The sequence below is a fragment of the Sturnus vulgaris genome, chromosome 17 (genome assembly GCF_052056855.1).
Source record: "Sturnus vulgaris isolate bStuVul1 chromosome 17, bStuVul1.hap1, whole genome shotgun sequence".
Lineage (NCBI taxonomy): Eukaryota > Metazoa > Chordata > Aves > Passeriformes > Sturnidae > Sturnus > Sturnus vulgaris.
In genome coordinates this window covers 597,663-621,113 of record NC_142259.1, presented here as the reverse complement: position 1 = coordinate 621,113, position 23,451 = coordinate 597,663, and the positions used below count along the sequence as shown (strand labels likewise).

The following is a 23,451-nucleotide window of genomic DNA, read 5'->3' as shown; positions in this document are numbered from 1 at the left end:
GTGGCTTCATCCCCACACAATCCTTCCTTCTCCTCCACCCTTCTCACAATAGCTATGTTTGCTGCCCAAAGCTGGCAGTGACACTTGGAAGATGTTTGAACCAAGATGTCCAGAAGATGCCACTGCAGGCTCGAGTCATGGACACCTCCATCCTTTGAGCACCTGCGGAAATCCCAGCCCAGATGTATTTCTGCTGCCTTAAGCTAGGCCCTCAAGTGCTCTGCTCCATCAGGACTGGAAAAAATGCTCGTGTTTTGGGTCATCTCTGAATAAACCATTATGTCCCATGAAATGGAACATGGGGATGTTCTGCCATGGTGTCCTATGGAATGGCTGTCCTCGTGTCACCAGCTGCTCTACTCTTGTGTTGGGGCTTATGAAAAAGAGAGGGGCAGATAGTAATAGGACGAGAGGGAATAGCTAGTCCAAAGACTAAGAGAGGTGAGATTTCGACTGGATATTGGGAAGGAGTTCTTCCCTGTGAGGGTGTGGAGGCCCTGGCACCGGGTGCCCAGAGAAGCCCCTGGATCCCCGGAAGTGTCCAAGGCCAGGCTGGATGGGGCTTGGAGCAGCCTGGGACAATGGAAGGTGTCCCTGCCCCTGGCAGGGGTGGCACGGGCTGGGCTGTAGGACCCCTTCCAGCCCAAAGCCGTGTGTAGCCCCACAAAGTCGGCGGCTCCCGGGCGACTGCGGGACCCGGCAAGACCGAGCTCCGGGGTCGCGGGGGTGGGCGGTGCCCCGGGCGGGACAAGCCCCACCCCCTACGGGTGGGGCAGGTGACGTCACCGCCGCTCCGCCGCAGTTCCAGCGCAGACGGAGCCGCCCGGTCCCGGTGCCGTCCCGGTCCCGCCGCGATGCCCTCGGACCGGCCCTTCAAGCAGCGCCGCACCTTCGGTGAGCGGGGAGCGGCCGCGCCGGAGGGAGGGAGGGAGGGACGGACATGGGGATCTGCCCTGCACCGCCTCCGCTGTGCTGCCCTGCGGGGCGGCCCCGCCCGGGCGGGGGCTCGGCCACTGCGGGTCCCCGCTGGACGCGGCCGCGGGAGCAGCGGGGCCCGGGCCGGGGGCGGCGGTGCCGCAGCCGCCGCGAGGTGATGTCATCCCGGCCGGCCCCGCACCGGGGGGGGCCGCACCGCGCCCGGCCGGAGCTCGGCGATGTCCCCGGGCCGTCCCCGCTGTGTCGCCGATTCTCCGGGGGACCGGGGTCAGCGGGGCGCGGTGGCGGCCGCGAGGGGCCGTGGAATGCCTAGGGACGAGGGTGGTGGCCGGGTGTCCCCTCTGACTGTCGGAGCACAAAGACCTTCCCAAAAATCGCCTTCCGCGCTCCCCATCTCGTCAGCGTTAGGGCGGTTGTTGTTCTAGGATGCCCCACGCCCTCTGTCATGGCTGTGGAGACTCGGAGGAGTCAATGCTCACTTCCTCCCTACCCCTTTGTCAAAGGTGCGTGGTGGGGATGCTCAGTAGGTGAGGAGGTTACTGTAGAAAGTCCCAGATTTTATCTCCAGACCCGATAGTGGATTCTGAGGAAACATCAACTGCTGTGTCTTTTGCACTTTGCCAGCTGGTGCAGGGAGAGGTGTGTGTTTCTGGCAGGTTAAATTCCTGGGGAGGGGCTAACAGTTGAGCTTTACTGGCTGTATAATGCTGAAATTGGTGTTTTCATGCCTAAAAACCCTCATACTTTGCCATAGACTGTCCAAACGCAGGTGAGGGCGTTTTGCCTGCTGAAAACTGCTGATCCAGCCCCTTGCTGCTCTCTTGGAAACTGTAAATATTTGGTATTTTATTGGCACAACCCTTCTGGCCTTGAATGCTTACCCAGCCCTCCCCTGCCATAGGACTGAGCCAAGGGAACACGCACAAACAAGAACCAGCCAAAGCCTGGAGCTTGGGATCCTTGCTGGGACCCTGCTGTGTTCTCCTAAGCTGTGTATTAAAACCAGTAAAGTTCTAAATCAATTCCTAAGTAACTCCCTACTGTTAAACTGGTGAGAATCAGCTTATTATGGTCAAGAGAAGACTGGTTTGCCTTTGTGGATTGCTCAGACTTTGTGTGAGCCAGAAGGAAAACAAAATCTGAGGCTCAGAGTAGTTGAAAGAAAGCAGGATTAAAATAGTCGAGGAGGGACAGAGGGGATGAGGGAGTTTGATGCCGGCAACTGCAAGTGCTCCTTGTTTCTCTGTACTTTCCTCTGCCCTTTTGCTCTCTCAGCTGACTGGGCTGCAGAGCTGAGCCAGGAGGAGAAGGCCTGGCAGCCCCCGCAGTTGCTTTGGGTCAGGGCAGGAATTACTCTGTTGGAGAAAGTAAATACGGCTTGTTTTTGTCTTTGAATCATTACACAACAGGAGCAGGAAGTAATTGTTTACAATGCAGTTGGAGAGGGCTGGTGGAAAACATCTCCAGCCCTCAGAATGGCTTAATTTTCAAGGCTTCAAAACTTCACAGAAATGGAACAGTTCCAAAAAAGCAGTGAAAAGGCAGAGTCAGGGCTATGGCTGTTTACAAAAGGCACCCAAGCTCCAGTTTCATGGCAAGTGGCTGCCTTAGGTCTTGGTCTGCTGCTCCTCAGTGAAGATTCTGCTTTCCTCAATGCTTGTGTTCCTCCTTGTATTTTTGGAATTTTTCTGTGAATTTCTTATGTTTGTTCATCTGCTTGGTCTTGGGTCTCTCCTGAGTAAAATTTCCTGATTCCTTTTCATCATTGTTGAGGACTTGAGAAGGAGACTGGCTGGGAAACACCACGGCTTTGGTCCAAGAACCAAAGGTGTGTAGGGCATGGAGCAGTGACTTCTCCCATGATCTGCAGTGCTGTCCCTGGTGAGCAGGTGAGCTCTTTGAGCAGGTCCAAGGCAGCAGAACATCCTTGCTGTGGGTGCAGGGGGTGAAATGTAGCAGCACCCTCTGTATCCATGTGCTGAACCCAGAGGCTGAGGCATGTTCAGATCTGTTGCAGGAGTCCAAAACAATTCCCAGAACAAAACTGTGGTCCGTGTCAGAAGAACAGGCTGTCCTGGCAGTAGTGAGAGCGTGCAGCAGCCTGACGACACCGTTACACTTCCCGAAAGGAACACGAGTCCTTGGGAGCATTGTCCCCCTGCTCCTGAAGTGGGGGTTTCATTGGGCTGGCAGCAGCTGCCAGCTGTGTTTCCAATGCAGCACAAAACCAGCGTGGTGACGGACATGGGCCTGGTTACTGGACCAGCTGCATGACCCAGAGTACCTCGGTCCTGTGCCCCCGTGTCCTACGTGTGTGGAGCCCCTGGCTTGGTGATAAACAGAGAGGATTGACCTCAGCCTCTGGACAGGGTGTTCCCATCCCGGGTTCCATCCTCTGGGAGATCAGCCATTGGTTGTGGAAGCAACTCCTCTTCAGAGGAAAGGCCATGGTGGGTGTGGAGTGAATCCCCTCTGGCATTGGGGAGCAGCATCCCTGGGGAGTCATCCAGCGTGAACTCTGTTCAGCTGTGCCTGTAGCCATCGAGAGACCAGCAGTGGCTGAACTGTCTGCTTCACACACCATCCTGTGCTTGTCACAACGGTTTTGCTTGTTACTGGCTTTGAAGAGCATCTGGATATTGATGTGAGGTCAGTCCATGAGCCCATGCTGGTCCTTGGCTGGTCCTCAGGGTGTCTGTGCTCTGGCAGTTCTCCTTTGAGAGATGGGATTCCTTGAGAGGACGATGCTGCTCCAAGCTGCTGCTTAGCTACCTGTGTCTTGGATTAATTACTGAGGACATTCTGTGACTTGACTGGATTTGAGAGTAATTATCAGTGCTGAAGAACTGAACAGGCTTCCAGAACAAATTCCAGCCTGACATGTAGACCACAAATTTTGATTTTTTTATTATTATTGTTTTATATAACAAAAGGTCCTGACTGGCAGCCAGAAATAATAAAACCTGTGTCTTTTGTTCATTATTTGATTTTTTTTTTCCACTATAAGAACTTCAGATCTTCTTTTGAGCCAGAAGGGTGGAGACTGGTGAATCCAGGGGCTGTCAGGCTGGTAGGCCCTTGCTGCCTCTGTCATCAAGTAGCCATGAGCTATGGATAAGTCATGTCCCTTGACTTTGGTGTTCTTTCTGTGCTCAGTCCCAGCAGGGATCACGGCCAGGAGAGTCACCTGGGAGGTCTCAGTGTGTCACTTGCTCGTGTGACATTCTGTGGTTGACTAGCAGTATGTGAACACTACCAGATCTGTCATGCTGTTGTTCACTGCCTTTTGTCCTCAGAAGGTGGCTTAAGGCTGTGAGAGAAAATGAAGGAATTAATTCAAAACTCTGGTGTCTGACACGTGTCCCCAGTGCATCTGTGCATGTCCAGGCCTGTTTGTGCACAAATAGCAGTAGCCTGTGTGTGGGCACATGCAGGTGCATGGTGGGCTGCACCAAAATACAGTCCTGCCAGCAGTACCAGGTCTTTCTTTGAGCAATTTGAAGTGTACTGAGTAGTTCTGAGAAATCTGAGTGTGTTCCTGCTGTCTTAGAGGATATGAGATGAGAAGGTTGTCCAGGTAGAAGGTCATGCAGCAGGCAGATGGAAACCCTGGCACAGCAGCCTCCCGAGGGCTTGTACAGAGGGAACTCGCTGTTCCTTTACCAAGGATAGTGAAACTGTGATTAAATGTTGGGCACAAAAACAGTTCCTTATCTGAAACTGTGATGTAAATACTCAGTTTGCCATCCTGACATGACACAGAAGGTGCTGCCTGTTTGCCCCTCATGCTCAGGGGGTGCAGTGAGTTTTAAGCTGTTTGGATGATGGAGGTCCAGTGCTCATCCTGCATGTCCCATGGTAGGGGTGGACCACAGAATCCCAGAATGGTTTTGTTTAGAAGGGGCCCTAAAGTCCATCTCATTCCACCGCCTGCTGTGGGCAGGAACACCTTCCACTATCCCAGGTTGCTCCAAGCCTCATCCAGTCTGGCCTTGGACACTTCCAGGGATCCAGGGGCAACCACAGCTTCTCTGGGAAACCTGTGCCAGAGCCTCCCCACCTTCACAGGGAAGAATTCCTTCCCAATATCTCATCTAATCTTGCCCTCTGTCAGTTTAATGCCATTCCCCCTTGGGTTATGTCACTCCAGTGGTACTGTACAACCAGAGGACAAGTGTCTTGACACGTATTTAGAGTTCACAGTTGTGGTGTGGCTCTGCTTGATCATGAGCTGAGCCCTTATCATGATTTGCCAGAAACAAATGCTCTTTCCTGACGCTAGGGTCAAAATCATACTCCTGTTACATTTTTAAACTGATAAGAAAAATGAAGGTGTTTCCTCTTTGTGTTTTAAAATCAATTTTCAAGCTCTATTCTGGAGCCAGGAAGATTGGGAACTTTTGTAAATGAATAAGGCTGCTGAGATCCTTCTTCAGTCACAGGGCCCCAAGAACCTGGCATTCAGAAATCCTCCCAGACACTGCACATTTGGTCTTGCAGCTAGTGATGGGATGGAGAGTCATGAAGACAGAGCATCCACTGCTCCATGTTCATGTGGGTAATACCTTCCAGGGACAGTGGAGCTTCAGGCTCCACCTTCCATGATGCAGAGACATGTTTTCTGTTAGTTCGAAGCTTTTAGGTACACAGCAGTGTAGATTTGGTTCGGAGTCATTTGTCCTGTGCAGAGCACCCAACTTTGCAGATAGACAATTGAATAAACCTTACAATCAGAAGCGCTGTCAGAGCTTTACAGTGCTTCTGTCCTATGTAGCCTGGGACAAGCACCCTTTGAGGTGCTGAGGACACCTGCCCTGGGCACAGCCTCCTTCCTTCCTGGATGTTGGAGTCTTCTCTTGCTCTTCCCACAGCACCACTGGCCTGAGAAAGAGCACTGGGCAAGGGCAGGTCAGGCCAGGTGCTGGGTGAGCCATGACACATTCATGGGGATGTTTCCTGGTGGTTAGAGGTGTCTGGTCTTAGGGTGGTGTGATATTGCAGAAATAGTCATTGATGTTCATCTAGAATGACCTGCATAACTGGCATGTGTCTCCAGCACTGCCAGCTCATCCCACACACATCCTGATTTCAAACCATGCAATTCCTCCTCTCCTGGCAGAAAATCTCTTGGAGAGAAGTCCATGCTCTAGCAGCACCCTGCCCTGGGACTGACCACAGCAGCTTCTTGAAGAAATATGTTCATTCTTGCATCTGTTTCAAATCTTAGGCAGATCCTTCTCTGGGCTGGCTGCCAGGGTGTTGTATGGATGGCAGGGAGAAGCCACACGGCCAGAAGCCTGCTGGAGGTGCCAGGGATTTCTGTACACTCTGGAGCTGTGGGACACAGGGAGAAGCAGTAGCTCATGGCTGAATTTCTGGTCTCTGCTTTGCTCTCCACACAGCCCTTGCTCAGCTCAGGAGTTGTTTATCTGGTAGCATGCTGATGACCTTTCCAGGTGATATTTGTTCTTACTGGTGTTTTCCTAACATCATTCCTGCTGGTCACAGGCAGCAGGGCCTCTCCCTATTGTCCATCTGCTGCTCTGGGGCAGCACCAGTGCCTGAGCAGTGCTTGTCTAGAATCTCCTGAAGAATGGTGCCCCTTATGCAACAGCGCTGTTGGAAGACTTGCCATATGTTTTCCTTCTATCCCACGATCTGTATCTTTTGTCTGCTGAGGCTCTTTTGCGTCCAAGACTGTTCTTTCATTCTGTGTCTGCACAGTGCCCAGCACAGCAGGGACCTGGCTCCTGTGGCCAGGGTTCCTGGGCACTGCTGATAAAAAAGGTTAATGTTTGCAAAGTGTGGCTTAAAATTTTCCACTGTTCTCCTCAACTGCCATAATGATCTCATCCTGCATTGCCATGGGATACACTGTGTGCTTGCATCTTTTGGAGCACAGCTTGGGAAGGACCTCAGTCAAGAAAACAGCCAGGATTCTGGTGGTTTGGGCAAGCTTTGCTGTTGGTACTTAACAGTTGAAACAGCAGTTGGAGGAAAAATAGGCAATTTCCTGGCATATGCAATGCTACAAAAATACTCCCGTCTTTCAATAGGCCCTGGCAGAGAAGTTTCCCTGGGAATAACCAATAAAATTGTGTGAATTTTGTCTTGCTGCCATCTTGAGATCTGACATCCTGGCACTGGGGAGAAGTCTGGCTTCCCTCATGGAGGGCATGTGGTGCCCACAACTGGAGCAGGGATGGGGCTCTTCCCTTTTTTCTCAGCTCCTGAGCTGGAGCCCCCGAGCTGCTGCAGTCAGGTGTAATGTTCTGCTCCCCTGACAGCGAGGAAGCACCAGAGGAGAACATGGATAGGGATAGGGCTGTGTAAACAGCTCTGGCTTGCTCTGCACATTGGCTAAGCATTAACTGTAACCAGGTGCTGCCAGAAAGGGGGAAGTCTCAACTTCAGCAACTTGAGCTGCAGGAGGAGAACAAAGCTTGTAAGATAGACCTGTTGTTTATGAAATGTGAGTGTGCAAACACTGTTGGTGCTGGAGTGGGGAGATCGTGCCTGTCCGGAGCATCGCTCGGGTTTGGTGCTGGCACCTCCAGCCAGGTTTCTCTGAAGTGCCCTTTAAAGTTTTCTCTGTATTCCTGTGATTTAGATTAAATTCATAGACATTAAATTAAGGCTGGTATTTATAGCCGTTCCTGCTGTGTGATGTTGATGCTTTCATGAGTCACAGGCTCAACCTCTTGCTCCTACCCCAGGCTGAGGAGGGTGTGGGTGACCATCATTATCTCTTGCTGAAGATCTCTTGTGCCCGAACTCCTATGTGCACAGAAATCATCAGGCATTGATGCAGCTTTTCCTGATTGCCAAGCCTGCTTCTTTGGCTCTCCAAGGCTAGGATGGGACAGAGTGTGCTCTTTACCAGTGCTTCAGGTGTCCTTGAAACTTCTGCCTGTATATTCAGGAACCTGAGCACCTTAGGTGGGATTGCTCCCAGCTGCCTTCCTGAATGAAGTTTCTGAAGTGAGCAGTTCCAGGCCAGAGAAGTGCAGTGTTTGAGGTGTTTGTTGTTGCAATCCATGGAGTTGCTGGAGGGATCCAGCAGCCCCTGGAGTAAAGCAGCACCTGCTGCCATTCCACTGTGGTAACCTGCAGATCAACCTTTTGCCACAGGGTCCCCTGAGGTCAGGAAGGCTGTGAATGCCCTGGGTCTTGCTGGCCAGAGGGAGCAGGCCCTCCTGGGCATGTGGCAGGTTTTAAAGGGTGGGACAGGAGAGCTTCCACTGGCCCAGCAGACTTGAGGGTAGCTGAAAGCCGTCACTGGTGAATCATGCCCTTGATTCCTCCTGGGCATGGAGTCAGCAAACCTGGAAGGAGCTTTCTGCAGCAGCCACTTCTGTCCAAGGCACCCTGTCTGCTCCCCTTGGGGGACAAAGGACTGGTCCCAGGGGTGGAATCCTGAGGCACTGATGTTCCTCAGTTCTTGTAATAATGCACCCTCTTCCTCTCTGTGTAGCACCTTTTTCAGTGTAATGGGCAGGACGCACCTCTGTTTCCACTGTGAAAATGAAGGTGGTGATGGCTTGTGTCATCTCCTTGTGCTGTAGCTGGTGATGCTTTCAGGGAGCAGGAAGGGGTGTCTGGCATGTGGCTGCCTTTTTGCACACGCAGCCTGGGCTAGTTGGATGCTCCAAGGTTATCTTCATTTACTAGCCATGATAACATGCCTTCAGCAAATTCTTTTTCTGACCCTTCTCACAATTACTTGCATTGCTGGGGCTTCCTGTGCAAACAGTCCTGTGACCTTGCAGAGCAGCACATGGTGTTTAGGAAGTTCATCCACATGGCCATCTGATGGTAAGGAGAGAGAAGCAGGCTAGGGTGGATACTGAAACCAGAATGACTGGCCAAATGTGAGGACATAGCTCTGCAGGCTGTGTTAACACCCAGAAGTCTGAGCTGGCTGTAGTCAAGCTGCTGGAATTTCCATGGTGATCAGTGTCATCCAGTTGAGCTCTGGATCTCCAGCCTTTTGGATGCTCCATCCTGGATACAAGTGAACATGTGGGAATGAGGCTCTGTGGGACAGGGCAGCTGCTTCTGCTTCAGCTGGGTGGTGTGGGCTGGGTGCTGCTAGCACTGTGTCCTTCAGCATTCCCAGGGAGGTGTCTCTGTACCAGTGTCATGAGTGTCACGTGTGGTGCTGATATCTCTGTGACTCCCTGGCTTATTGGTACCTCAGGGGAAAATTGTCTGTGTCACAAGGATGACTCTGGATCCCTGGAGCACTGGATTGGATGAAAAGGAAACATGAGAAGCTGCATCTTCAGTCATAAAATCCCAAACAAGTATGCCTGAATTTTTAATGAAATACAAATAATCTTGCTTTGTGTTGCTTGCCTATGGAGTCCTACAGAATAAAAGGTCTAACAATTCCTAGCAGAGCGATATTTTCCTCTCAGAGGAGGCAGGAATGGTGCTCAGAACTTTCAATTATTTTGTAGTCTTGTGACTTTTAAAGACATTCCAGTTTCTTCCCGAAGTTATATCTAGCCGAATTCAACATATAAGCAATAAAGTTTTATTGAGTACTCAGAGGAGAAATTATCAGTGTTTCTGAGGAGAAAACACTCAAATACATACATTTATCCTGCCCTCCATTATCCCAGTGGGTCATGAGGAACTGGGGCTGTGTAAGCTGATGAGGGGAATCGGGCTGGAGCCAGTGCTGTGCTGTGTGTGGCAGAATGATCCCATGACGTGTCCTGTAATACCTAGATCTCTTTTCTAGGCAGTGCTTTGTCATTGACCTTCACCCACTGGCTTCGTTTCCGGGCATTTCAGATGGGCCATGGTAGGCTGTGAAGCACTTCCCAGAGTAGTGGAAGTTTCAGGAGGAGTGCAGGTCTGTAGTCCCAGGAAGAGCATGCATAGAGCCCTACCTAACTCTGATACTGCTTTTCCCTCTGTTTTCTGCTGCTTTGGGTTGTGGAAAGTGGAGAGCCCTCTGGTAAAGCAGTGAGGGGTATGGGAATTCTCCTGTAAACTGGAAGAGTGCATAAGTTCTATGTGCTGCCTGTTGTGTGTGTCAATAAACATCAATTGTGCAGGAAAATGGAATAGAAATAGAAAGCATGAGAACAACTGCAGGAAAAGTCTTTCTATACATGGGTCATCTCCTTGCTTAAAGTTTTCTTCCTGCATCCAGGCCTAGAAATACTTTCTGTCAGGCCAAGAGCTGTTGTAGCTACTCTGTAGATCTGTGCTAGGCGAGTCCTCCTTGGCGAGGTGCAGCTCTTGTGGAACCAGGCACTGTGCCAGAGAGTGCTTGGAAGTGCACAACAGACAGAAGGAAATGGCTAAAACCTAGCCCAGCTGGAGAGTTGTCTCCCTGAGGGAAGCATCCAGGAGACACGAAGAGCCTGAACTTGCAGAGCACAGCCCCTGAAGCTGTGCTGCTGCCCCGCACCCATTGCCAGGAGCTGCATTTGCTTAGGGTGGATTTAAGTTAGTTTTGTTGTCTTTATGGTCTCCTTTCACTCTCCTGATTTCCAGGTGTGCTGCCCAGTTTTACTAGGCAGAGTGGTGTGTCCCAGCCTGGGGGGTGGTTAGGAAGCCGTGAAGGGTTGGTCACTGAAGCTGCCATCTGGCAGACCATGCTCAGAAAAGGCCTGGTGAGCAGAATGTGCATTCCTTGGGAAATGTCCCTCTCTCTGGGTCAGGCTGTGGCTTTCAGGGTGGGCACCTCAGTTCTGCTTGCCCTACCACACACAGGTGTTTGTAACTTCATTTCTTTACTTGCTTCTCTCCAGCGGATCGTTGTAAAGAAGTGCAGCAGATCCGAGAGCAGCATCCAAACAAAATCCCGGTAAGTGATTGTTCTCACTCTTCTGTGTCAGACTTTGTTCTCAGGATCCCTCTGTGCTCCTGGGTGTCCTCCATGGAGCTTGCAAAACTTTGCTCCCTGGAATGAACACAGGATGGTCCCCATGAGTCTCCAGTGTCTTGTGTGTGCCAGCTGCTTAATAGCAGATGTGTTTTCTGCAGTGCAAAGGACAGTCTGGCTCTAGAGCTCCATGCTGCCCTGGAGGGAGGGGACTGATTTGCTCTCAAATCTACTTTCAAGCTAGTGCAGTAGGAGAATGCTCTGAAATGGCTTTTCTTTTGGCTGTAGTAGCTACCTGATTTTCCCTGGATAACCTGGTAAGGATTTCTCTCTGCCCAGAGAAAGATGTGTGAGCTGCATTGAAAGCACAGAGTCTCTCTTAGGATCATTCATACCTGTTCTGTGCTTTCCCAGCACCTACAGTTAACAGACGCAGGTGAGACACCATGAACTTGCAGTTCTTCCTGCCCATGTCACACCTAATATGCTGAGTTGCTCTTTGGCTGTGAGTGTGCTTTTGAGTTCCTACCTGAGTATATTCTTCTCTTCCTGAGAAGATGGAGAACTTAGAGTAACATCTCACCTCTGGAACTATTCAAGACTGGGTTGGACAGGGCTTGGAGCAGCCTGGTCTAGTGGTCTAGCCTGCTCACCTTTAAGGTCCCTTCCAAACCAAACCAAACCATTCTATGAAATTATGTACTTGGGGCTTGCTCGACTTACTATTTGCAATATCACAGCATCTATGACCAAAAAGACAGGATTCCTAGGAAGTTCAACTCCCTCGCAGTGTTGGGTGAACATCAGCTTTGTCTTAAAATTGTAGACTATCAGTATTTGGCCTTCAAGACCAAATGTCTCAAACTGCTCTTGGCCCATCTTAGTCCACTCCTGCCTCACTCTTGTTTTGTTTTTAGCACAGTGTCTTCTAGCCAGAAGAATTCTTTCTCCTCCTCTTCTCCCACCACAACTGTGGTGTTCACGTGGTGTTCACATGTTTGCAGCTCAGAAGAGCAGGGCCTGCCCCTCACAGCACCCTGGATACCAGTACTCCAGGTCGTCAACACATTGATTGACTTCTGCTTTTAACGTGGTTTTAATGGCATTAGACTGGCTCTGTAATTCTCCAGAGTTGTGGCAGAGCTAATTGCAGTGCATTCATGCTCTGGCAGTAAGGCCAGACTAGAAATAAGTTAGACATAAAATGCACACGTGCATTTATCAAGCACCTGCACACAGATGTGTGTTGCTTGGGGAATGGACAGAAGGAGCCAGAGCTCTTAATCCACAGGCAGAGTTTTATGGCATTACTGAGACATAGTGGGAGAGCTCCCATGGCTGGAGTGCTCTTTGTGTTGGGATCAACACCACAATGCAAGTTCTGCTGGAGGGGTAAAAAGAATCAGGAGGTGAGAAGGATCATGAAGGCCTCATGGTTGTGTCACTGGTGTCTCTAAAGACCCTGTTAGAACCCAACACCAGTTTGGTGCTGTTTCTCTTCTCCCTCAAGGCAGAGAAGGTTTCTGAAATCTGCAGGTTTCAGTGCTGGGCAGTGATCAGAGTCTCGTGCAGGAGGAGAGTGGTGTGGGCACTGTCATGGGTCCAAGCACTGCAGGCTCATTGGGCTGTAGGAAGGTCTTGGTGAACTGTGAAAGACAGGAGCTGTGTTTTCCAAGTGATTGGTTTCCCTGGAGAGGTGCTTGGAATTAGCAGAGGGGTTTGAGCCCACAGCCTGGGGGAGTTAGGGAGATCCAAGGTCACACCCTTACTGCTGACAGAAGCCACGGCAAAGCTGTGCAGCACCTGCTGCCCTCCTGCATCTCCAGTTTCCAGCCAGAGTCCTTGGGCAAGTCCCTTCTGCTTTGAGAGGGGGCCAGGAGGATTTGCAGAGGGCATGGCCTGGATGTGTGCCCAGGGAAGAGCATATCTCCTGTTTCCATGAGTGTACTTGCAGGGAAAGCTGAGGAAGGGAGTGATGTCGAGTTCTTTGCTTGTGTTTCAAGAGAAGTCACATCCCAGGATGCCCCACTGGACATAGGCGGGTGCCAGCTCCCCTGTCCACCTCATGCCAGGGCTCCTTTGCTGTCTCTGCATTTTCCAGAACTGCCTGCTCTTGTAGAAAGTGCTGACCACAGGCACACGCAGCTCTTGCTGAGAAGATGAGATGGTTGTGTAGGCAGTAGGTGCTGCTCACGCTCAGCTCTCTTGGGAAGAAATCACCAGCTGCTCCTCGCAGCGCGATTCTTCCTCGGACAGTCAGAGCAAGCAGAGACCTTCCAGCCTTTCCACTGGAACCTCCATCCACAGCTTCAATACATGTTTTCAAAATCATCTTCTGTTCTGTTAGAGGACAGAGAGCCTGTGCCCCTTTCACTGTCTCTGCCTGCTCTCAACCCCAGGGATCTTTCTGGAGATGACTGAACCCTCGGAGAGTCTGCAATTGCTGGGGAACAGCTTCTGCTGGGCAGCAATGGGAGCAAACCATTTCCCAAAGCCCTGCAATGCTAAATTCAGGAACGTCTGGTGTGTCATGGGCTGTAGAGGGGGGTGAAGACAGGGCCGCCCTTCGAGCTGGTAGGGAGAGTTGAGGGGGTATTTGGGCTATGCAGAGATGGCTCTGTTGGGTTCATCTGAGCACCCACAGAGGAGCATGGAGAGGCAATGGCAGGTGGGAGATCCCACATAATGCTCTGCCCAAGCACAGGTGTGGATGGAAACCCAAATTATAGACTCAGAGGAAGGGACAACCTTCTCTGGGTTCCTGGGAGGGCTGTTCTGGGGAGTTGTAGATCCAGTGTCCAGTGCTGACATGACTCTGGATGGATCAACACCAGAGCACCTTTTTGACTGAGGGCTACGGTGTCTGTTGCCACTAAAGGACCTGCACTCTGCTCTGCCAGAGGGGGACAGGATGAGGTTCATGCAGTCTATGCTCATGTGAGTGCTGTGTGTCTGTGTCAATCTCTATGCCTGGCCATGGATGTTGGGGAGATGTTACATAGACGCATTTGAACCTCTGTGTCTGCTGGGAATACATTCCCAGCCTCACTCCTGATTGGACCTTACCTCTGTTGACCACTACATCTGGCCATATTCCTTACCAAGCTCCCTTTCCATCCCTCCAGACTGGCCCCAGAACAAAGGTTGTCCTTTGAACAAACACTGTCTAAGCCCCCTTTGCTGAGGGACCAGGACTTCAGGCTCTGCCCCATGTGTTTCCCCTCCCCACCTGTGCCCACTCGTGATTTCTGCAGAGATCGTGGTGGTTTCTGCACCTGCAAGAGCAGGTGTCCCTTGCTGAGGAACCCCCTGGCTCAAGGCAACAGCTTGGAAGAGGATATGGGATGGGGGGTGGCTGTGTACACCTGCCCTGTGGCCATAGGGATGTAACTTTAGCACTTGATCATGCTTTTCCCTCCAGAGCTAGACAAGAATGTTTTGTCCATTGGCCACCTGTTCTCATAGCTGGGTTACCCAAATAGCAGCTCATGTTCTGGGAACAGAAACTCTTGGAGCTCTTCTATGTGAGAGGCTCTGTATCTGCTCAAGGCACAAGGCAGCTGCTGCTTGAAGAGCCAGGACAGCCGTTGCATCCCATTCTTGGATTAATCTACAGGTCTTTCTTCTTGGGATGGAACTGGCTGGTAATGAGAGACACCGGCCTCTGGTCCTGCTCTCGTGAGAATTGGGCCATCATCCAGGCGTGCAGGGCTCTCTCTGCAGGTAAAGGTGGATGAACACACAGCTGCTATGTAGCTGCTCCTTCGTGCAAGCCAAAAAGCTGAAGGGCCACTGTTGCCTGTGTGTTTCCCAGCAGCATCCTTGTATGTGGCTGTTGTGAGTGCTCAGCCCCTCAAGACTATTCCTCTCCCCATAGCCAAAATACTCACTTGTCCTTGTAAGACTCAAATACAGTAGGATGGTTCTGCTTATCTTGTTCTCCGTATGCCCTCCTTGGAGGGATGAAGGGCCATTAACAGGTCGGTGAGGGGATGTCCCAATGCATGATTTGGTCTGTTGCAGAAAATGATTCTTTAATCAGATCCTCCTTTGCAAAAGAGGTCGAAGGGGAAATACCTGCTGTTCACATGCTGCTTGCCCAGGCATTGGTTTCCTTTGGGTGAGATTTGTCCTGGGTGGTCTGTGCAGAGGCCGTTTTGGTGCAGAGCTCCCAGCAAGGCACCTCACACCCCTCCCTCCTCTGGGAGCTGCCTGTAGCCCAGCCCTGTCAGATCAGCCCCACGGCCTGGGGGGCTCCTCAGGCAGTCCCAGATCACTGGTGACTCCACAGTGTTCCAGCCAGGGTGTCTGATCCACCTCTGGAGGGAGGCTGGCAGGAGTTCCGCTACTGCTCCCGACAGAAGCTGATGTGTCAACAAGGGATCAAAGGAAGGGAAATCCGTGTTTGCAGAGGTTCCCTGGTCCTTCTGGCTCCATAGAGCCATCTTCTGGGGATCCTCCTCTCTGCATGCTGCTCCATCCCTGTGCTGCCAAAAGCCATTTGCAGTCTCTCGAGTGTTTTTGGAAAGGACCTAGGAAAATAAATTATGGCAATTCCTTGCCTTATAGTGAAAAATAATGTTCAGTCTCAGGTGGGAGAGGATAATGGGCTGATGAGTATCCAAGAGTCTCTCTATGGGCAAAGCAACAGGTTGCTAGAGAGATGTGAGAGAGCATCACTGTAATTGGAACATATTAAGCTGTATATTCTTCACTTATTCTTATTTTCATTTTACTTAAAAATGCATTCCATTTTAACTGACACTTTGTTTCTCAGAATACAAAAGGTACCTTTCCAGGCTTGTTTAGAACAGCAATTGTAGCTATCAGCAAACAGCTTCACAGAAGAAAATCATTAATTATAACAGCAGGTAAATTGATCAAAAATCATCATTCAGCCATTTCAGAATGTAGGGATGGTAAGAGCTTTTCCAAGCAAGTTGTCTGACAGAGGAAGACGGGCTGGATGCAGGGGTGCCTGGGAAGCGCAGTGCACAGCTGGAATGGGCCTGGGTTTCTGATCCTTCCTGGACTCAGTGTGTCTGACTGTTAACATAAAGAGCGGGACAGGTGAAATCCAAATGCCCCCTTTCTGAAGGAATGCCTGAGTGGCTTCACTGGGACTTCTAAAAACTGCTTGCTTGGGAATATTCACAGGTCTTCTTGAGCAGGCAGAGAGATGCTGAATGGCAGCAGGGAGGAAGGGGGAAGGAAACTGCATCATGAGATGTCTGTAGCTCAAGCCAGCAAAACCTGTGGGTTTGGTCAGTCTGAAAGTGATGTTGAAATACTTCACTCCTCTTCAGATTTCCTGTATGCCAGAGGACAAGAATCCTGTATCAGTCCAGTGGTGCCTACTGTTTCTCAGCCAGCCAGAGCACTTGTTGCTCTAGTTCATTGTTTTGGACACTCTTCACTGCCTGGCTTGGGCACAGGTGACTGATGAAGAGCCACCTGCAGCTAGCCTGGTGCTCACTGCTCATGTCCTTTTTTTGTTTTGTTTCCTGTGAGGGTGAAGCAAAGTGAGGCTTTACCTCAGCTTTTCTACCCATGCTAGTTGGATTTGTATTTGACCTTAGGATGAGTGTGTGGGACACCATGAACATGACTTATCCTACCCTTGACTTTCCCCCCAGGTAATCATTGAACGCTACAAAGGGGAGAAACAGCTGCCAGTGCTGGACAAGACCAAGTTCCTTGTTCCAGATCATGTCAACATGAGTGAATTGGTCAAAATAATCCGGTGAGTGGGGTGGCCTCAGCTGGCATGTTGAGAGCCTGTCTTCGCCCACAGGCCACTCTCTGCAGGATGGTGGGGTGAGAGTGAGGCAGAGGCAGCTGCTGAGGGCAGGGATGGGGATGTGGCAGCTGCAGCATCCTTGTGTGTGGTACAGGCTATTGTGGGGGTCAGGGGAGGGCAGGTTCTTAGCACCTTGTGAAGGGCTGGAGTCTCCCTCAAGGGGACACTCATGACAAATGAAGGGGTCCCCATCCCCTCTTTTATTCTTCAGCTCAGAGGGAAGAGGCCCCTCTGCTTTGCGCTTGCCAATAGCACTTGGAGAGGGGGGGCTTCGCAGAATCCTGACTCAGGAGGCGTTTGAGGCTTGAGCAGCTCAGCTAGACTCATGGATACCATGTCCTGAGCAGAGGGAGGAGGTTCTGGCTATGCAGGCCTGGCCCAAAGGGAACAGCATTGCTGGGGAGGTGGAACTGGCTGTCAGGGCACCCCAAGTGGGCTGACCCTGCCTCTCCTGCCCTTCCTCCCACAGGCGCCGCTTGCAGCTGAATCCCACTCAGGCATTCTTCCTTCTAGTGAACCAGCACAGCATGGTCAGCGTGTCCACCCCCATCTCGGAGATCTACGAGCAAGAGAAGGACGAGGATGGCTTCCTCTACATGGTCTATGCTTCCCAGGAGACCTTTGGCTTCTGAGAGTTGCTGAGAGTTGGCATATGGAAACAGATGAACTGTGGCACAGAGAGGCCCCTGGCCTCAGAAGACAACACAGCCAGAGGCTCACAAGAGGGAGGCTGTGCTGATCCCCTTCCTTCCCCTCCCTGCCTCTCTCCCTCCCTCCCCTCCCCATCACCCTGTCACCAAAGAGGCTCGAGGCACGTGTTGGACTCACACAACCCTTCCCCTCTGTGTAGGTCAGTCCCGCTCCCCCCAGGCGCCCACCCAGGCGGGGCCTGGCCCCTTCCCCGTGTGCCTGCGCTGCTCTCGCTGTGCTGTGTGTGCTGTGCTGCTGCCAGACCCGCCGGGCCACTGTCACCCCAGCACAGGGAGAGCCACCTCTCCCCAGGCACTCATAAAGGGCAGGAGGTCTGCAGAAGCAGCTAACAGATGTTACCATTGCTCCCGAGTTTTAATTGATTTTAATTACACCCGTATCAGATTCTTGGTGCTACTGAGTAGATGTAGGCGTCTCTATAGGACTGTGGATAATGTATATCCTTTAGATTTATTTTATTGGTTGGTTTGTTTGGGTTTGTTTGTTGTTTTTTCTGGTTTTTTTTAGGGATAGATTGGAATGGGGAGAGGGGGAAAACTTCCCTGTATTCTGTAGGTAAATAAATCAGGCTTCATTGCACTTTAAAGCATAGTAGATGTCAGAGTGGATTTTCTTTTAATTTATACAGGTTTGCTGTCTATAGTGCTGCTCCTGTGTTGACAGTTGTACCTAGATTATCTTGTTTCTTTTTTTTTAATAAAATTGATTTCCCTTCTCTCTGTCTTCCCATTGCATGCAATTTTTCAGTCTCAGTGTGTCAAGGAGTTCACCGAAGGAATGTACTGATCTGTATTTGCTATGTTCCTGTCCCTGTTTGTCATGTATTACACCAAAAAAAGTACATGATAAAATTCTCCCCAGTTTAATCTATACAAAGGTGTTTATATATATATATATATAAATATATATAAAATAAACATAAATTCAAATTGTGTCTTGTAGGAATGTTCTGTTCCCATGTCATTTGTCCGTGTTAATGTCTCTGGTATATCAAGTGTGATGTGTGTTCCCCATGTTCACTGGTGTGTATGTGTACCTGCCCAGGCTTCTGAGCTCGTTAATCCAAGCTGTGGAAAAGCAGCTGGTTGGAACTGAGGGGGAAGATTAGTTTAGAGAACAGAGCACTGGATAGTGACACAAGAAACATGGTTGTCCTTGCCCTACGTGTGTAGAGTCTCTTGTCCTTTGACTAAGCTCCTCACCTGGGAACAAAAACCTGAGTAAAGTTTGTAAAGTTTATTTTTAAGGGAAGCTTTGAGCAGTGCAGGAAATCGTGGCTCATCCTGAGCACTCCATCAGACTTTTCTCCGACCAAAGGCAGGGGCTGATGGTCATTTGGCCAGTCAGTGTCTCCCTGATCCTTGGCTCACTCTACTTCCTTTGCACCATCCAGCAGAGAAGGGTTTAGGCACTGAAAAAACTTAAGGCTTGCCTGAGTTGCAGCTGTGTTGTTTTTGTCCTACACCTGCAGGGAATCCTCTATCCAGGAAAGGAGGTGGTATGAGGGACAGATCCAACAGAGCACTGCAGGAAGATGTTGGAAGCCAGCTGAAGCACAGCTCCCTGCAGTGTAGGTGAGAACAGCTGGCCTGCTGGTCCTGGCAGCTGGAGCAGTGGTGGATGTTGCCCCTTGCACCAGCCTCATGCTATTTAAACTCCAGTCCCTTAGGGAGGGTCCTTTCCCATCCACCTCCCTGTGGGATGGGTGCTGCAGGTGATGGGGCATGTGCCAGCTGCCCCAGCTCAGCCCATGGGAGGTGCTAAAGGAGTAGCAGATATGCTCCAACAGCTCCACACCTGTCCTGTGCTGGGCCCCAGGGCTGGAGGCAGCTCTGCAGGTGCGGTCTCCCCTGAGTGGGGCAGAGGAGCAGAATCCCCCACGCTGCCCACGCTGGGGGATCAGCCCAGGACATGTCCACAAGCACACATGGCCAGGACATGTCCACTTCTCATCCACCAGCATCCCCAAGTCCTTCACCAGGCTGCACTTTCTGCTTGTCATCTGATACTGTATTCAAGGTTTGACCACTTCCAGGATCTCTCCTCATACTCTTTTTCAGGCAGTTCTTTGCTGTTCTCTGTTCTTCCACTCTGTTCTCCCACTCTGCCCTTAGCTCCCAGTGAGTTGTAAATAAAGGTGAGTAACAGCTGGAGTCTTTCCCCAGGGGCATCCAGCAGCCCTGCTCGTTCTTACACAGTTGTGTTTATCCATCCAGCTGGGATTTGCACGGCCTGGCTTCTCATACCTGCAGGTTCTCAAAAGTCTCTGAAAGGGAATGCTGCTGTCTTGTCCTCTTCTGTCCATGTGGGAGATGAAATTGAGCCCTTTCCCTATACTGCTGCTCTGCTATTCTTTCACGTGCGACCTTCAGGAACTGCTGTGTGTTTTGGCACAACCAACTGCTTGGGCACACCTGCCTGCTTGGGCTTTCTATGGGCTGATGCCTCTGGGCTACTTCAGACATTGCTTGACTAGTGGATGATGTTACATATGCCAGACTGGCTCCAAGGCCTGACCCAGACCAGACCCATTCAGCTTTTGCGGCACAGCTCTATGATGCCAAACGATGGAACAACCAGAGTAGGAGGAGGCCGAGATTTCTCTGAGTATGGTGGAACGCAGATGAGCCTGGACAAGGGTGGGTAGGGCAGAGCACTAGCAAGGAAAGATGCAAATGCAATGCTGATAATTTCTGTCATGACAGAAGAGAAAGTGAAGACCTGAGGATGAGCATGACAGTTTCAGAGGGCACTTTCAATCCCCCATCTGTCTCAGCACAGAGCTGCACATCCTGCTGCTGGTCTGTTCATCTTGAGGCCACCCACAGTGATGTTGTGCAAGAGCCTGGGGTGAACCTGCGCTGCACTGGGGCTGTGCCTCACAGCATCACTAAGTTGCCTCAGCCAAGCCTCTGCATGTTACACTGCACCCAACATCAACCAGAGCCATGAGACTGTAAAATATCACCTGGTGACTGCTAAGACAGGCTGTGACTGATGCTGGCCCATGTGGTTTCCCTCTCGACAAACACCCACCAAAACACCCAGTTCTGCTGCCAGGGTGTTGGGGGTTGAATTGTTCCCTTTTCGTTCTGTGGAATTTCTCCCATTGTTATGCTAAGTATTTGTGGCTACACCTTAGTAGCAATAGTTTTCTATCACAGGGGGGTGCGGGATAGGGGAACACCGGAAAAGGAAAGGGGGGACCGGGGTCTGGGGCGGGCTGGGACTCTCTCACTTCGCTCGTGGAGTGGAAGGAGGATGGCCCGTGCTCCAATCTAGCATCTCCCCTGCCATCCCACCGCCGACATCCACTCTCCCTGCCGTTGGACATCGCTCTGCTGCTCTCCCACTTCATCCTACTACCTCTGGACACTCTGCTGAGCACCACGACCGAAACCGTGAGGGGGAGTTGCTCCTCCATCCCTCTCACCCCTGGGCTGCTGCCGCCATCACTCCAGCCCTCTTCGACTGCGCGGGACCTGCCCTGCCCACAGCACCGGTAACTGAGTGCAGAGGGAGAGGGCCTGTGGCCAAAAAGGGACTGGAACCGAGCTATACTGTTCTGTTTTGTTGTCAATTTTTATAGCTGTTGTTGTTTCTGCTGTTTTGCCTTGTTAGATACCAGTAAAGAACTGTTATTCCTATCCCCATATCTCTTGCCTGTCAGCCTCTGATTTGAAACTATAATAATTAGAAGGGAGGGGGTTGCACTCTGAGTCTCAGGAAAGGGGATCTCACCTTTCCTTAGCAAAATACCTGTCTTTCAAACCGACGCAGATTTTGGTGTCCAACGTGGAGCATTACCTGAGGGCATTGAGAGAGGGGTAGAAAAGGGAATAACAGTCCTTGAGTTACCCACGTTTGTGGTAGGTGACACCATGCTGTCCAGCTTACCCTGGATTGGCCTCCATGTGGTCACTGCTATATCTCTCCCATTTGCAAGCCCTTTTTTAAACATGAGTCTCATAACCAAGGTTACTGTGGCTATTATCCAGTTCATTTTCTGGGTTGTTCAGTTGAGGAATTCATGGATTTTTAATTTTCTCTGGAAGATGGCCACATGGATTCAGAGCTATCGCACTCTAAGTGTGTGTTTCTGGGGCTACTTCAATAATGGTACTTACTGTGAGGAAGTGGCAGCAGGTGAAATTTTCTCCCAACCCATTACACGGTTTTTGAAGTTCACCCCACCAGTCTTCATGGGGTTCAAATCTGCTCTAAATGCTAATGACATTATACTGTGGCTAGTGTTGCTGATATTCCTGTTAAACCTGTTCTATCTAACATTCAGAGATAAGGGGAGATTGACTTGGATAACAACCCTGATACCTACCCCAGGGATTAGTGATGCTGCCCCAGAGCCTGATCATGTCCCAGAGACTAGGAATGTTACCCCAGAGCCTGACCCTGTCCCAGAGACTAGGGATATTACCCCAGAGTTTGACCCTGCCCCACAGCCCACCTCAGAAAGGAACCATCCTGAGTGGGTGGGGGTTCTAGCAAAGGAGATACGTGAGATGGGCCAGATGCTGAAGGAGACTGATGGTGCAGCAGCGGGAACCACAGACATTACATCTGTCCAGGTTCCAGCTGAACTGCAAGGGCACTCAGCAGCAGCAGTTGCCCCTGTGGAAACTAGGAAGTCTAAGATGAAAACAAGGCACCTAGATAATAAGGGTCAGGAAGGGGGCCCCTCACAACCAGCAGGGGAGCCAGAAGTTGAGATCATCACCGAGTCCCTGTCATACGAGAGCCTCCGTAACCTGCAAAAAGACATTGTATGACGGGGCCATGAGGCTTTTACAACCTGGTTACTGCGGGTCTGGGACCTTATGGGTACAGGTGTGCAACTGGATGGTACTGAGGCAAGGAATTTGGGATCCTTGACCCAGGACTCAGGAGTGGGCCAGGTATTTGTAAGGGAGCCAGGCCTCCTTTCCCTCTGGGAGCGACTTTTAATGAGTGTAAGAGAGAGGTTTGTCCACAGAGAGAGAATGCAGGAGCACCACCAGAGAATGTGTTGGAATACCCCTGAGGAAGGGATCCAACAGCTGAGAGAAGTGGCAGTACTGGAGGTGCTCTTTGGGAGGGATGGACAGCATGACAATGACCCTGACAAGGTCACATGCACAGGGCAGATGTTGTGGAATCTGGCAAACCTAGGCCCATCTCAATATACCACCTTTATTGCAATGATTAATACCGATACCAACCAAGTGACAGTGGGTTCTGATGCCAACAGGCTCAGAAATTTTGAGAGTATGATGGCTGGCCCAGTGCAGGCTCATGTCTCTGCTGTGGTTAAGGACCTCAAAGAGGAGATGAAGGAGATAAGGGAAGAGGTGAGGAAGATCAGTGCAGGACCAGTGCGAGTCATGGACCCCAAAAGTAGAGCCCACCGCCCCCCAGCTAGGGAGAGAAGGTATACCCCACACGCTGACCTGTGATTCTTTCTACATGACCACAGGTAAGACATGAGAAGGTGGGATGGGAAACCCACTTCTGTCCTGGCAGCACGGGTGCCTCAACTCAGGGAAGGAAACACTAACCGAAGGAGCTCCACTAAAGTGAAAGTAGCTTCAGCCTCCCATGGCCAAGGTGCAGGGTATTACAGAAGGGAGGATGATCTGTCAGATCCCCTTGAAGGAACCTCCAGTATGTATGCCCAGGAGAGAAGTAATAGTCAGGGCTAGAGGGGCCCTGCCTCTAGCCAGGTAGAGGCACGGGAAAACCGGATCTTTTGGACGGTGTGGATCTGATGGCCTGGCACATCAGAGCCACAGGAACACAGAGCATTGGTTGACACTGGTTCACAATGTACATTAATACCATCGGGACATGTCGGGAAGGAACCTGTTTCAATTGCCGGGGTTATGGGGGGATCTCAGGAACTGACTTTGCTGGAGACTGAGGTGAGCCTGACTGGGAAAGAGTGGCAGAAACATCCAATTGTGACTGGCCCAGAGGCACCATGTATTCTAGGCATAGACTTCCTCAGGAACAGCTATTACAAAGACCCAAAGGGACTCAGGTGGGCTTTTGGAATAGCTGCTGTGGTGGTAGAGGGCATTAAGTAGTTGAACACCCTGCCTGGGCAATCAGAAAATCCATCTGCAGTGGAACTCCTCAGGGTGGAAGAGCAACAGGAGCCGATTAC

The 23,451-nt window shown here is 51.0% G+C and overlaps 1 protein-coding gene across 1 annotated transcript; it reads left to right on the top strand.

Annotated features, from left to right (window-relative positions):
• The first annotated feature begins 755 nt into the window (after window positions 1-755).
• Window positions 756-18,006, top strand: MAP1LC3A (microtubule associated protein 1 light chain 3 alpha). Its single transcript, XM_014886281.2, has 4 exons — window positions 756-894; window positions 10,707-10,762; window positions 16,417-16,523; window positions 17,050-18,006. Exons 1-4 carry the CDS (start codon window positions 855-857, stop codon window positions 17,210-17,212), a joined length of 366 nt encoding a protein of 121 aa, XP_014741767.1. The 5' UTR covers window positions 756-854; the 3' UTR covers window positions 17,213-18,006.
• Window positions 18,007-23,451: the final 5,445 nt, after the last annotated feature.

Excerpts from the sequence above, each read along its gene's own strand:
- MAP1LC3A (XM_014886281.2), top strand. The coding sequence starts at position 855 with ATGCCCTCGGACCGGCCCTTCAAGCAGCGCCGCACCTTCG. Across the intron at positions 10,763-16,416 it reads AGCATCCAAACAAAATCCCG|GTAATCATTGAACGCTACAA; the intron begins GTAAGTGATTGT and ends CTTTCCCCCCAG. Across the intron at positions 16,524-17,049 it reads GAATTGGTCAAAATAATCCG|GCGCCGCTTGCAGCTGAATC; the intron begins GTGAGTGGGGTG and ends TTCCTCCCACAG.